At 36.9% G+C, this 14,495-nt stretch overlaps 1 protein-coding gene across 5 annotated transcripts in view; it reads left to right on the plus strand.

The window, feature by feature from the left end:
• NPAS3 (neuronal PAS domain protein 3) overlaps positions 1-14,495 on the plus strand; it is an 853,586-nt gene that overhangs the window by 719,525 nt on the left and 119,566 nt on the right. For all 5 annotated transcript variants that reach the window (XM_054577926.1, XM_054577927.1, XM_054577928.1 and 2 more), the window contains one exon: positions 13,892-14,066. In XM_054577926.1, coding sequence (XP_054433901.1) covers positions 13,892-14,066 — 175 coding nt within the window. The remainder of the gene's footprint in view (positions 1-13,891; positions 14,067-14,495) is intronic.

A 14,495-nucleotide genomic window follows, 5' to 3' on the forward strand; every position in this document is an offset into this window, starting at 1 on the left:
ATTTACCTTTCTTGAAACAATAAAGCATAATATGCTGAAAATGTTATTTATTGTCTTTCATCTTCAATATTAAAATGGCTGCCCCCAAATTCACCAATTTTGTTTTTTTTTAAATGTACACTAATATGACAGCTGTCACAATACAATCTAACAAAATTGTTTCGAATTAAGTTAAAGATAACTAAGCACTACTAGCACCATAGTATGGGAAAAACGAAACAACATTTTTGGACAACCCGCTCTCTTTGTTAAGCCTTTCTGGTTTTGTTATATTTTGTTTGTCTCTCAACAACACCACTTAAACATTGTGACAGAGATCCTGATGAGGGCTGATGTCACTAATACTACATTACAGAGTAACCCCTTTAAAAACAATCAGGAATGATTAATTGTATTATTTGTGTGCATTATTATTTATTATTTTATTATCATTTATTATTATTGGATAAACACATCCAATGTCTTAGTTTTGCTATGACTAGAATAAAATAAAATATTCTGTGTGACTTTCAAAAAACCAATGGAAAAGTCAACTCATTATTATTATTATTTTCCTTATCTATTTACTTTCCTTTAAAATAGAAGGTCTGCTCAGAATCAGAGGAGGATTTAAATTTCAGTATTATCTTACAAGCATTTGCTTTTTCTTGGTTACACAACCAAAAGGAAGAGGACAAAATTTACAATGAGAATAATAAAAACAAGCAAAAATTAAGATACATTGATACTGAAGCCCGGCTATGCATAATATGAATCTCAATGTGTATCTAGATTTAAATGGCAAATATTGAACCATGTAATATTTGAGGATAATGGATTAACTATGCCAATATCAAGCATTTTATGTTGATTGGTCTCCTTACCACCAAGGTAATGAAGAAGCTTTGAAAGTGACATCTTACTATTCATTTAATCTTCAGAGAAGAGAGATTGACTTCAGTCAGCTTTAAGATTGTTAATGCGCCTTTCTTGGCATCATTTCACATTTTACTATGATGCATTCTTTGCATCCTTTTCTCTTTTTCAAACACTGATAAATACTAACAAGTTGACCTTTCCGTCCCTGCAGACACTGTAAAACTTCAAAACTATACAAACCTTGTAAAGCAAGGTTTTAAAATTTTTTGATTTAGTCACTTTCCCAAACCCCTGGACTCATTGCTGTGATGTAATGTCCCTCAGTATTGCAGCATTCTCCTGGCTCTTCCTTTGACAGGTATGTTTTCATTACAGGAAAAGGACATTGACATATCAAAACTATTCTAAAACCACTATTTCCATGATGTGGGGTATTGGAGAAATACTTGAACCTGATTACAAGAAAAATGAAATGCAATTTCCTAAGCAGAAAAAAAAAAAACCTGGGAGACTTCAAAGTCTGGGTCTGTTTTATATACAAGCTATTTCTAGAAGTGTTTAAATATGCTGAATTGGAATCTGAGTCTCTGTAATGACCCATTGAATACTCTTGAATATTGAGCAATCAGTGTTGATTATTGATTGATCAATTCAATTATTGGGAATGATAATCATAAAGGCAGACATACCATTCCAAATAACTGTGCTCAGTTTCACTCAATATCTGCAATTGGTCCTTTATGTCCTCTTTTTTTTTCCCCCATTACTGCAATAGCTTGCCTTTTTTCCCCTCTCTTGAGAACTAAGAAATCCACTGGAATATCATCTGGCACTTCTTAATCAAAGTTCAGAACTGGTTATGCAGCATTCTCTTTGGATACAGCGGTTGCATAGTCTTAAGTCGGGCATTCCACGGGTTAGAGAGTAGGTTTTTTTTTAAAAAAGTACTTGGCCATACTGATTCCCACAGGAGTTGAAATGTTATTTCTGAAGGTAAAATAAACACACAATGTTATCTTTTAGCTCATACTCTTCTGAGGGAAGGCTCTGTTAACATATCTGTAAGGAGAGAGGGGATTTGTTCTCTTATTTGATGACATTGAAAGGATTTTTCATTCTACCTCATCGTCCTGATAGAGAACCTTTCTTTCTTCTTGTTCTACTAATTTATACACATATTTCTGTAACAGACCCAATGCTTTTATGCATTTTTCTTCAGATAAGTCAGCAAATATATAGAATGAGACAGAGCAGTAAAGAACATCAAGTTTCTGTCAAAACAGTTCATAAATATTCAGGAGAGTTCTGCAATATGTAGGAAGTTATGAAGATGGCATTAAGATACCAGTAAATCCAAAGAAAATCTATGCTAATCATGCTTTCACATCTTATTACACTTTATTCTTTTATCACTTTATTATCCCTCAATAATATAAATGTGACCCCCCCCCGGAAAAAAAAACACCCTACAAATCATAACCTGCTTTTGTGCAATAGAATTTCCATCTTATCCTGGTCATGATTTTCTAACCAGGATGTCAGAGTCTCATGGTAGATCTGAAAGACTAATCTGGAAGTTAGGTTTCCAAATTACTTACCACTAACATACTCTTCTCTGGGACATGACCTTCTATCCAAAAGTTGAAGTCCCCTGTGCGAGTAGGGCCTCGCTGCAAAAGGACTCCTGAAAAGGGCGGAACCTACAGCACCTCTAGACCTCAAATCTCAATGCCCTCAATGAAATTTTAAAAATCGAACATCTCATAAAAGTTTTAGGAAATTTTACCTTAAATGGCAAGTTTTGCATGACTTTTTTTAAATAAAATCTTTAAGATTTTATTTATTTATTTTTAGAGAGCGCGGAAGGGAGAGAGAAAGGAAGGGAGAGAAACATCAATGTGTGGTTGCTGCTCGTGCACCCCCCTACTGGGGACCTGGCCCGCCACCCAGCCATGTGCCTTGATTGGGAATCGAACCAGAAAGCCCTTTGGTTCGCAGATCAGCACCCAATCCACTGAGTTATGCCAGCCAGGGCTGCATGACCTTTTTTATGTGATAAAAATGAACTTTGTGTTATTCCTAAAACTGAAAAAGAATTAAAGAAAAAAATAGGTTTTATGATCTTTCTTTAAAAGATATCTTCTAAAGTTGTTGCAGTATGAAGATGACTACCAATATTGCTGCCTGTTCCTCATTTGTACCCAACCCTTTCTATCAAAGGAACACTGAAGTCAGTGATTTGCAGTGTTGGTACATCACTGTAGTTAAAAAGTATTTGCTTGCCCCAGGGGGCCAGGCAAAGGCTATTGACATGCTTGCTTGATGTATGAAAAGACAAATTAGTGCCCCATCCTATCTACCAGCAGGGTACAATGACCTGACAAGGAAAAGTCAACTCAAACCACTGTATGATATATTAAATTTTTTTCCAGGAAACTTCACAGTTACCAGATCATCTGTGTCTAGTGTGCAAATTACATGCAAGCTAACAGAATGTAAAATAAATTTGAAGAAGGCCATGTGGTTTAGCTTGACTATGCAAGATGACATTAGTGGCTATGGTTTGTCTTGGAAGAATCTATGGCAGCACTGAGTGGGGAAAGGCAGGGAGAGAGGAGTTGAAACAAAAACGCTTATTACTCATTGCCTCTCTCCTGCCCCTTCCACATGCTCAGCTGTTTCCTAATAAACTAGGCAATGTGAGAAAGGAATTTCTCTTTCAGTCACTCAGCTTGAGTAAAGGTGTGCAAGGAAAACAATTCAAAGGCAAATGGGTCTGATTCTTGAGTCTAATGAACAGAACATGTTTCTTTGTTTGTTTGTACCACCATATAAAGTGACTGACTTCACTAGAAAATAAAGTTCTCACTTTATAATGCAATTATAAATGCACTTTTCTTTATAATACAATTTGCATTAACCAAAAGAACATAATATTAGTGTGGAGGGGGAAGCAACACCTTTCTATTAAGTAGATCATAATTAAGGATTGAAGATGGGACAAATCAGTATAAAGTGGAGTTTCTCTAAATTTCTACTATTGGGGATTTGATTTGAAGGGATAATTTAAAAGTAAAGATTTTTGTGAAATGTGAAAATTCAAATAATTATGCCATAAATAATATAAAAGAACCAATCTAAACGTGTCCAGATCAAGCACAGATAAAGCAGGTTGTTTTTCAGGCCTAAATATCCATTTTTTATTCATTCAGCAAACATTTATGATAAATCTACCATCTATAAGACACTAGTCCTAGTCCTCAGTGAGCAAAAGTTTTGGAAGAGTTGATAACTGGGGATTTGAAGGTACCAATTCACTCTAGGAGTATTGGAGTGAAGCTCTGTTAACCTTTCCTATTTCAAACTGACGTGAAGTAGCATCTGCTCCCAAGTAAAAACATCCCTAGTTTTGGTTTCTGCAGTCTATTCTGAAGCACAAAATTTAGAGGCAGTTAAGTTCTAAGTCTGTCTTACCTAGTCAATCTTCATAGGAGAAAAAAGAACCTGAATTCTAAAAAAGTCAGTATTTGGTTCAAAGTCCATTAGATTCCATCTACCAGCTCTCAGGTAGACAAGGAGCCAGACAGGCTGAGCAGGGACTGCTGAGCAACTCTATTCTTTTTTCCTTTTTTACATTTTTAAATTATAGTTGATGTACAACATTATATTGGTTTCAGGTGTACAAGATAATGATTAGACATTTATACACCTTACAAAGTGATCATGGTGGAGTAATGTTCCATTTTATATATGTACCACTTCTTTAAATTTTTTTTAATTGATTCCAGACAGAGGGGAAGGGAGAGAGAAAGAAAGGGAGAGAAATATCAATGCAAGGAAGAAACATTGATCCATTGCCTCTTGTACGCACCCGAATTGGGCACCAGACCTACAACTCAGGCATGCGCCCTGACCAGAAATCAAACCCGTGACCTTTCTGTTTGCAGGACAATGTCCGACCAACTGAGGCACACTGGCCAGGTTGAGTACCACTTCTTCTTTATCTGCTTGTCTATTGATGGGCAATTCGGTTGCTTCCATGTTTGGCTATTGTGAATAATGCTGCAATGAACATAGCATATTGGATTTCTTCAGGTAAACACCCAGAAGTGGGATAATGGGTCACATGATAGTTATAATTTTAATTTTTTACTTCTATTTTTAATATCCATTCTGTAGTGGCTGTAAGAATTTGCAATCCCACCAACAGTGCACAAGAGCTCCCTTTTCTCCACAGGCTTCCCAGCACTTGCTGTTTGTCGGTTTATTAATAATAGCCATTGTGAGAGTTATAAGGTGATACGTCACTGTGGTTTTATTTTGTATTTTCCCTGATGATTAGTGATGTTCAGCATCTTTTCATATGTCTATTAGCCATCTGAATGTCCTCTTTGGAGAAATATCTATTTAGGACAGCTTCCCATTTTTAAATTGGTTTCTTTGGGGTGTTTGTTCATTTGTGTGTTTTGGTGTTGTCATATGAGTTCTGTATGTACTTTGGATATTAACCCTTTATTGGACGTATCATTGGCAATTATCTTTTCCCATTCAGTAGGTTGTCTTTTCATTTTGTTGATAGCTTTCTTCACTGGGCAAAAACTTTTTAATTTGATATAGTCCTATTTGCTTATTTTTCCTTTTGTTTCTCTTGCCTGAGAAAACATACTCAAAAAGATATTAATAAGAACATTACCAAAGAGTTTACTGCCTATGATTTCTTCTAGGAGTTTTGTGGTTTTGAATCTTACATTTACATCTTTAAATCATTTTGAGTTTATTCTTGTATATGGTGTAAGAAAGTGGTCTAGTTTCATTTGGGGCATGTATCTATCCATTTTTCCCAATACTATTTATTGAAAAGACTGTCTCTACTCCATTGTATATCCTTGCCTTTTTTGTCATAGATTAATTGGCCATATAGTTGTCAGTTTATTTCTAGGCTCTCTGTTCTGTTCCGTTAATCTATGTGTCTGTTTTTACACCAGTCCCATGCTGTTTTAATGTCTATACCTTGTAGTATACTTTGATATCCGGTAACATGACACCTCTGACTGTTCTTCTTTCAAGATTTCTTTAGCTATTCATGGTCTTTGTGGTTCCATATAAATTTTAGGATTATTTGTTCTAGTCCTGTGAAAAATACTGTTGGTATTTTGATAGGGATTCTATTGAATCTTTAGATTGCGTTGGGTCATATGGACATATTAGTGATGTTAATTCTTCTATTCTATCCATGAACACAATATATATTCTTCCCTTTATTTGTATTTTCTTCAATTTCTTTTTCAATGACATAATTTTCCAAGTACATGTTAATTATCATTAGTGACCAGGGAAACAAGTTATAAACAGCCCAATTAGCAGCCAAATGATTTCCTAGAAATATTTTTCCTTCTTGGTTGAATTTATTGTCCAGTATTTTATATTTTTTTGATGCAATAGTACATAGAATTTTTTTTAATTTATCCTTCTGATAGTTCATTATGGGTATATAAAATGCAATTAATTTCTGGATATTAATTTTGTATCTCACATACACATGGCTCATTGATGTTTCTCTCTCTTTCTCCATTCCTCACACTCTGTCTAAAAAATAATTTTGTATCCTGCTACTTTATGGAATTCACTTATCAGTTAATAGTGCTTTTTTGTGTGGAATCTTTAGGTTCTTCTGTATACTGCAGTATCATGTCATCTGCAAGTAATGATAGTTTTATTTCTTCCTTTCTAATCTTGATCCCTTTTATTCCTGCTTCTGTCTGATTGCTGTGGGTAGGACTTTCAATACTGTGTTGAATAAAAGTGGTGAAAATGGGCATCCTTGTCTTATTCTGGATCTTGAAAACAGTTTGAGCATTTCACAGTTGAGTATGATATTAGCTGTGGGTTTGTCATATATAGTTATTTTGTTGAGGTATGTTTTCTCTATCCTCAGTTTGCTGAGAGTTTTTAACATAAATGTATATTGGATTTTGCCAAATGCTTTTTATGCATTGATATGATTATGGGACTTTCATCCTTCAGTTTGTTTATACATTATATCACATTAATTGATTTGTGTATATTGAATTAACCTTTTATCCCAGAAATAAATCCCATTTGATCCAGGTGTATGATCCCTTTAATGTATTGTTGGATTTGGGTTGCTAATATTATGTTGATTGTTTTTGTATCTATGTTCATCAGGAATATTGGCCTATAATTTTCATTTTTGTAATGTCTCCATCTGGTTATGGAAACAAGGTAATGGTAGCCTTGTAAAATTAGCTTGGAAGCCTTTCCTCCTCTGCAACTTTTTAGAATAGTTCATGGATAGGTGTTGATTCTTCTTTGAATGTTTGGTAAAATTTATGTATGAAGCTATCTGGTCCAAGAATTTTATTTGTTAGGAGTTTTTGATTATTGATTCTATTTTATTAGTAGTTATCAGTCTGTTCAGATTTTCTCCTTCTTCTTGATTCAATGTTAGAAGATTGTATGTTTCTAGGAATGTATCCATTTCTTAAAGGTTGTCCATTGTTGGCACATAGCTGTCAGTGGTACTTTCTTATAATTCTTTATATTTCTTTGGTGTCATTTGTCACTTCTCCTACATCATTTCTGATTTTATTTATTTGGGTGATGAGCCTAGTTAAAGGATTATCAATTTGTGTATCTTTTTCAGAGAACCAGTTCTTGGCTTCATGTGTCTATATGTATATGTGTATGTATGTGTGTATATGTCACTCTTATTTCACTTCCATTCTGGTCATAATTATTTCCTTCTTTCTACTCACATTGGGCCTTGTTCTTTTTCTAGTTGCTTTAGGTGTAAGGTTAACTTGTTTGATATTTTTCTTGTTTTTTTGTGGTAGGCATATATTGCTATGAATTTCCCTCTTAGAACTACTTTGGCTGTGTGCAGTAGATTTTTTTGGACCATTGTGTTTTCACTTGTCTCAGGGTATCTTATGATTTATTCCTTGATTGTACTGTTAACTCACTGTTAAATCCATCTGGTCTAATGTGTCATTTAAGGCAGCTCTTTCTTTGTTGATTTTCTGAGCTATCTATTAGTGTCAGAGGGGTATGAAAGTCCCTTACTATGACCATATTATTGTCAATCTCTTCTTCCATGTCCACCAACATTTGCTTTATATACTTAGGTACTGCTACATTGGGTGTGTGAATGTTTATAAGGGTTATATGCTCACATTGAATTGATCCCTTTATCATTATGTAATGTCCTTCTTTGTCTTATTATACCTTTGTTTTAAAGTCTATTTTGTCTGATATAGTTGTTATCACCCCAACTTATTTTCTTCCATTTGCATGAAATGTCTTTTTCTATCCCTTTACTTTTAGTGTGTGTGTATTTCTTTTCTTCTTTTACATTTTTATTGCATTTTTCCATTACCATTTAGTCCCCTTACCTCTCCCCTCCCCACAATAACACATCATTTTCCGTGTCCATGAGTCCTTTTCCCTTTTTGCTCAATGCTCCACCCCTACACTCTACCCACATATCCTCAGCTGTCATCCTGCTCTCTCTGAGTCTGCCCTATTTTGCTTGTTAGTTCAGTTTGTTCATTAGATTCCACATATGATTGAAATCATATGGTATTTTTCTTTCTCTGACTGGCTTATTTCATGTAGCATAATGTTCTCCAGGTCCATCCGTACTGTCACAAAGGGTAAAACTTTCTTCGTTTTTATGGCCAAGTAGTATTCCAAGTAGTATGTGTAAATGTCCCATAATTATTTTATCCACTCATCTAATGATATGGACAGTGGGGCTGCTTCCATATCATGGTGATTATAAATAATGCTGCAATGAACATAGGGGTGCTTATGTTTCTTCCAAATTAGTGTTTTGGGTTCCTTTGGATATATTCCCAAAAGTGGGATACATGGGTCAAAAGGTAGACACATTTTAATTTTTTGAGGTAGCCCCATACTGCTTTCCACAGTGACCACACCAACCCGCATTATCACCAACAATGCAAAAGTGTTCCCCTTTCTCCACATCCTCGCCAGCTCTTGTTGTTTGTTTGTTTATTGATGATAGCCATTCTGACAGGTGTGAGATGATAGCTCATTGTAGTTTTAATTTGCATTTCTCTGATGATTAGTGACATTGAACATCTTTTCATATGTCTACTGGCAATCTGTATGTCCTCTTTGGAGAAGTGTCTAACCAGGTCCTTTGCCCATTTTAATTGGGTTGGGTTCTGGTGTTGAGTTTTGTAAGTACTTCATAAATTTGGGTATTAACTCCTTATCAGATGAATTAGCAAATATGTTTTCCCATTCTGTGGGTTGTCTTTTGATTCCGTCGTTGTTTTCCTTTGCTATGCAAAAACTTTTTAGTTTGATGTAGTCCCATTTGTTTATTTTTACTTTTGTTTCCATTACCTGGGGATAAAATATAACTACAAGCAATGTCCAAGGTTTTTTCAGGCTGAAAATGGGCTGTGTTGTCTTTCGATCTCAAGTATGTCAAGCATTTGTATGGATATTGATTGTTCTATCCATTCAGCCACCCTATACCTTTTGATTGGTGCATATAATCTATTTACATTAAAGTAACTTGTAGGTATATAAATTACTTTATATACTTTATATTTATTTAAAGTAATATATTTATATTACTTTATATGTAGGTATAAAGTAATTGACAGGTATATAGTTATTGCCATTTTATTATTCATAAAGTAATCTTTTTTTCTTAAAGAAGTTCCTTTAACATTTTTTTAAATACTAGTTTGGTGGAAATGAACTCCTTCAGTTTTCTCTTGTGTGGGAAGTTCTTTATCTTTCTTTCCATTCTAAATGATAGCCTTGCTAGGGAGAGTAATCTGTGTTAGGTCCTTGCTTTTTATTACTTTGAATATTTTCTGCCAATCCCTTCTAACCTGCAAAGTTTTTGTTGAGAAATCAGCTGACAGTCATATGGGAGCTCCCTCATAGGTAACTAACTCATTTTCCTTGCTGCTTTTAACATTCTTTATCGGTCTTTAATCTTTGGCCTTTTGATTATGATATGCCTTGCAGTGGGCCTCTTTGGGTTCATCTTGTTTGGAACTCTGTGCTTCCTAGACTTGTATGTTTATTTCCTTCACCAGTTTAAGAAGTTTTTGGTCATTCTTTCTTCAAATACGTTTTCAATCCCTTGATCTCTCTCTTCTACTTCTGGTGCCCTATGATTTGAATGTTGTCTCAGAGCTCCCTTAAACTGTCCTTATTTTATTTAAACTCTTTTTTCTTTTTGCTGTTTCAAGTGGGTGCTTTCCGCTACCTTGTCTTCCATATTGCTGATTGATCCTCTGCTTCACTGAATTTGCCATTGATTCCATCTAATATATTCTTCATTTCAGTTGTAACAGTCTTTACCTCTTCACTTACAACTGGTTCTTTTTTATGTTTGCTGTCTCTTTGTTGAAGTTCTCACTGAGTTAATCTGTTCTTCCTCTAAGTTCATTGAGCATCCTTATAACCAGTGTTTTGAACTCTGTATCTGGTAGATTGCTTATCTCCATTTCGTTTAATTATTTTTCTGGAGTTTCACTCCATTCTTTCATTTGGGACATTTTTTGTTTGTTTGTTTTTGTTTTGTTTTGTTTTTGCTCCCTCCTAGTGTTTTTTGACTATGTTTTATGTAGATCTTCTGTGTCTCTCAGTTTTGGCAGTTTTTGGCAGCTTGGCAGTTTGTCTCTCAGTTTGTGTTATATGGTAGGTGTCCTGTGGGGCCTGGGTACTTAGTCTCCCTGATCACCTGAGCTGGGTGTTCCAGGTGTTACTTGTGTGCATTGTGTGTGTGCTCTCCTGATATAGTTGATACTTTTTTAAAAGATTTTATTTATTTATTTATTTTAGGGAGGGGAAGGGAAGGAGAAAGAGAAGGAGAGAAACATCAATGTGTGGTTGCCTCTCACACGCCCCCCACCAGGGAACCTGGCTTGCAACCCAGGCCTGTGCCCTGACTGGGAATCGAACTGGCGACCCTTTGCTTTACAGGCCTGCACTCAATCCACTGAGCCACACCAGCCAGGACTGATATAGTTGATACTTGATTGCTGTTGGCATCTCAGTAGGTCAGACTGACCTTCAGGCTGACTGGCTATGAGACCTGACTATAGTGGAGAGGTATGCAGGGAATGATCCCCTATTGCAGGAGTCACTAGTGGGGCTCTGGTGCCAGCTGAGTTCAGCCTCCAGGTGTCATTTGCGGAGCTGATTGGCCAGTGCTCTGGTACACAGTGGTAGGTAGCTGCTAACATTGTTATTGTTGTAGTTGAGGTTCTAAGCATACATCATTTCTGCTGCGCCCCCTACTGAATAAAGTGATGTCCCAAAGTGACCACACAAACCCTAAGAACTCACCAAATTTAAACAGCAATATATATGTTTGTGTGTCACCTCTTCTTATCCACTAAGGAGCATCAACAACGGCAAGCATTTTTGTACTGCTTATTCCTCACAAAGTGATTTCCTGTGCATGGTTTCACTGAATTTTCAAAATTAGGCTTTGAAGCATGTAAAGCCAGTTTCATTTTCACCCCAGGTCCCAGGCTGCTGCCTTGCAGCATTCCCATGGAGCGGCGGTCCAGGGGATGCCACCCACGTAGTGCCCCCTCTTCCTCCAGAGTCCTGCGGAGCAGCAATACTGCCCCCTTGCAGAATTGGAAATTGAAGCCCAGAGAGGTTAAAGAGTTGCCCAAGGTCACACAGCAGAAGGGAAAACGATTCTGATTTCCAAGTCAGGTTATGACTCTTAAGTATTTTGTGCTTTTCCATATACCTTGCGACCTTGACTAAAAATCATAAAGATTGTGATAGGGTGTAATTCTCAGTGCCAGCCCTTCCATGCAAAATTAGACTTTGGAGTATCTATACCTTAGGATCGTATGAGATCATTGGAGGGGAAATTCCTCACTAGTGTGATATGGCACATTGTGACTCAATCTTGCTGTATATGTGCTGTACTCGGGACATTAGTTTGTGGAAAGGAAAAGCAAACCAGGCTGTGGAGATAGTGACCTACTCCTCCTCTCCGTAAGACAGGCTTACACACATACTCAATAACCAGGATGCCTAAAACTCTATTCTGTATCCCACCTGTGTTGTCATCTTATCACAATCCATGGTCTGTGCCAAAAGCTATGATTCAGTATTAAAGAAAGACTCAGAGTTTGAGAAAAGTGACAGAAATATTTATTAAAGTGGTACACTTGGAGTCCCTGCAAAATGAGAGTGCCTCCTTCATATTCACTAATCCCCAAACAAAATAACCATCAAGAAATATTAAAACACACATTTTATTAGTTTCATTTCATTTCCTAATTGCTCAAAGTCAGCTTACCCATTTACTGCTGTGTGAAATGCTTAGAGGCAAGGCGCACATTAAAGGGATTATTTCCATGTAATCCCTCCCTCCCAGAGGGTAGGAACTGATCACTTATGAATTCTGATTTACGCTCTGTAACAATATCAAATGGAGGAAATAGTTATTGTAAAATGATAGAGTCAGTAGTAGGGTAATACAGTAGGAGAGTGTAATTTAATAGCAGAAAGTACCTCGTTTTCGGTAAAAGTTATGTGAGCCTTTTTCAGGAATAGCTATTAACCAAACTGAATTTAGCCTCCCATTTTTCTGGCTATACCCCTGTTAATTGATAGATGTTGAAGATGTGTAGCCTGTTAAGATTTTAATCAAATGGCGTCTGGGAGTAGATGTGATCATTTTACTGGGATTTGGTGCTACTAATTGCTCTCTGGGTATTAGGCTCCCTGTGACAGCCTTCCTTCTTGACAAGAAAAAGAATGTAGGCATTCAGGTGGAATTTGGAGGGATGATGCACATTTCACAGGAAAGGCAGATGCGTAGGCCGAGGTTTTAGGTAAATATCCACCAAGAAACTTATGGGAACCTGAACTTCTGGCTGTTTCTGTGGTACATCATAGTTGGCCTGAAACCTTTAAGAACACCAGAGGACTGGGAAGTGCATTAGTGACCTAGAAAAGAGTATTTACTTGTTCCCTTGCAGATACATCTCTCCCTCTCATAGTACCCATAATCCGAGCACACTATTTTGTTCTTCTCGAGCATTATTGCTATTCTTGGAAAGAGGCATGGGTTATAGCCTCAGAAAAGTACAGAAGTAAGGCCAATCCTTATCAGCAACTCTCGCCTCCTTGGACAGCGCAGCACCGAGCCGCGGGCTGTGCCAGACACGCCACTGAATTAGGCCATGCCTCCATTCAGGCCAACCCCCCTCTGATACTTCGTGTTCATTCTCTACCTTTAGAGTCAGCCTAATACAAAGAGTGTACAAAATAAAACATTTTTAAAGCCCTCAAGGAGATGTGTACCATGAATTTTATTAGATCAAAAGCAAAATGAGCTGATACCAGCAGAAAAACAAAATGGCTGCCTCAGACCCCAGCTGACCTCTTTTGCGTGGAAAATTCTCCATATGATTACAGAGCTAATGAGTAATATTTAATGAAAACATTATGCCTTTGCATATATTTGCAAGCAGCACTTCATCCTTTTACATTTACATAAAAATAAGCTGGGATATATAAATACGCATCTTGGAAACCTGTGTGCTTTAAGGAGAATACTCATCTGCTATCGCTGGCTATTTCTATATAAAGCTCAAATTTCTCAGTGAGAAAACTGTAGAATTCAGTCAATCATCTGGTTGACACCAAACATGAAAGCATTTGATGATGCGTGGATAAAAGAGCTGAGCTCCAGGCCGGCTCATCCACATTTCACAGAATGTGTTGGCTTTATGCAAACAGTAGTGTATGAGAAAAAAACTGGCCTAAACAATTGCTTAAATACATACATGTGAAAAAAAAATCTTTCTCTTTCAATTTCAAGAATCCTTAAGCTTTTGAGTGAGGATAAAGACTTAGAACCAGGATTGTTTCTGGGGGCTGCGTGTATTTCCTTTTCTGCTCCGAATCTGAATCACAGTGGCTCTGAATATGGAAATGAAAGCCTGTGACACCTTTCTCTCCCACTCTTTCTCTTCCCCTGTAGGTGGAGCTGACAGGCAGCAGCGTCTTTGACTATGTCCACCCTGGGGACCACGTGGAGATGGCAGAGCAGCTGGGCATGAAGCTCCCACCTGGGCGGGGTCTCCTCTCGCAGGGTACCACTGAGGATGGAGCCAGCTCAGCATCTTCCTCTTCCCAGTCAGAGACCCCTGAGCCAGGTGGGAATTGCAATCCCAACGTGTGGGTCGGTGGGCAGGACCTTTGCCAATGATTGCACACAAGTTGCCAGTGTGAGGAGACTACAAATAGGTTTAATGGTATTTAACAATTCCATGCAGCTTTCTGTCCCATGCAGTAATTAAATAAGGAAGAGATTTGAAAATAAGGAGACATTTTAATAAGTATAATCCAGAGATCTAACTTCAGATGAACAATAGACATAGAAAGTACTATTTCCTTTAGTTTCTCTGTCAAATTACTGGACGGAAAAGGATCATATTTGGAAAGCCCTCTTCCTTTTATTGTTACCATGGCTAAATGTATTGCATTTAGTTATTATGCAGCAAAATCTATGGCAGAGACTTTTTGCATATTAGCTTGCAGAGAATTAAAAGTATTACAGACTAGCAGAAATCTCGATTCCTTTT

Source organism: Pteronotus mesoamericanus, unplaced genomic scaffold, assembly GCF_021234165.1.
Source record: "Pteronotus mesoamericanus isolate MK-2021 breed Mesoamerican mustached bat unplaced genomic scaffold, CSHL_Meso_final contig_46, whole genome shotgun sequence".
Lineage (NCBI taxonomy): Eukaryota > Metazoa > Chordata > Mammalia > Chiroptera > Mormoopidae > Pteronotus > Pteronotus mesoamericanus.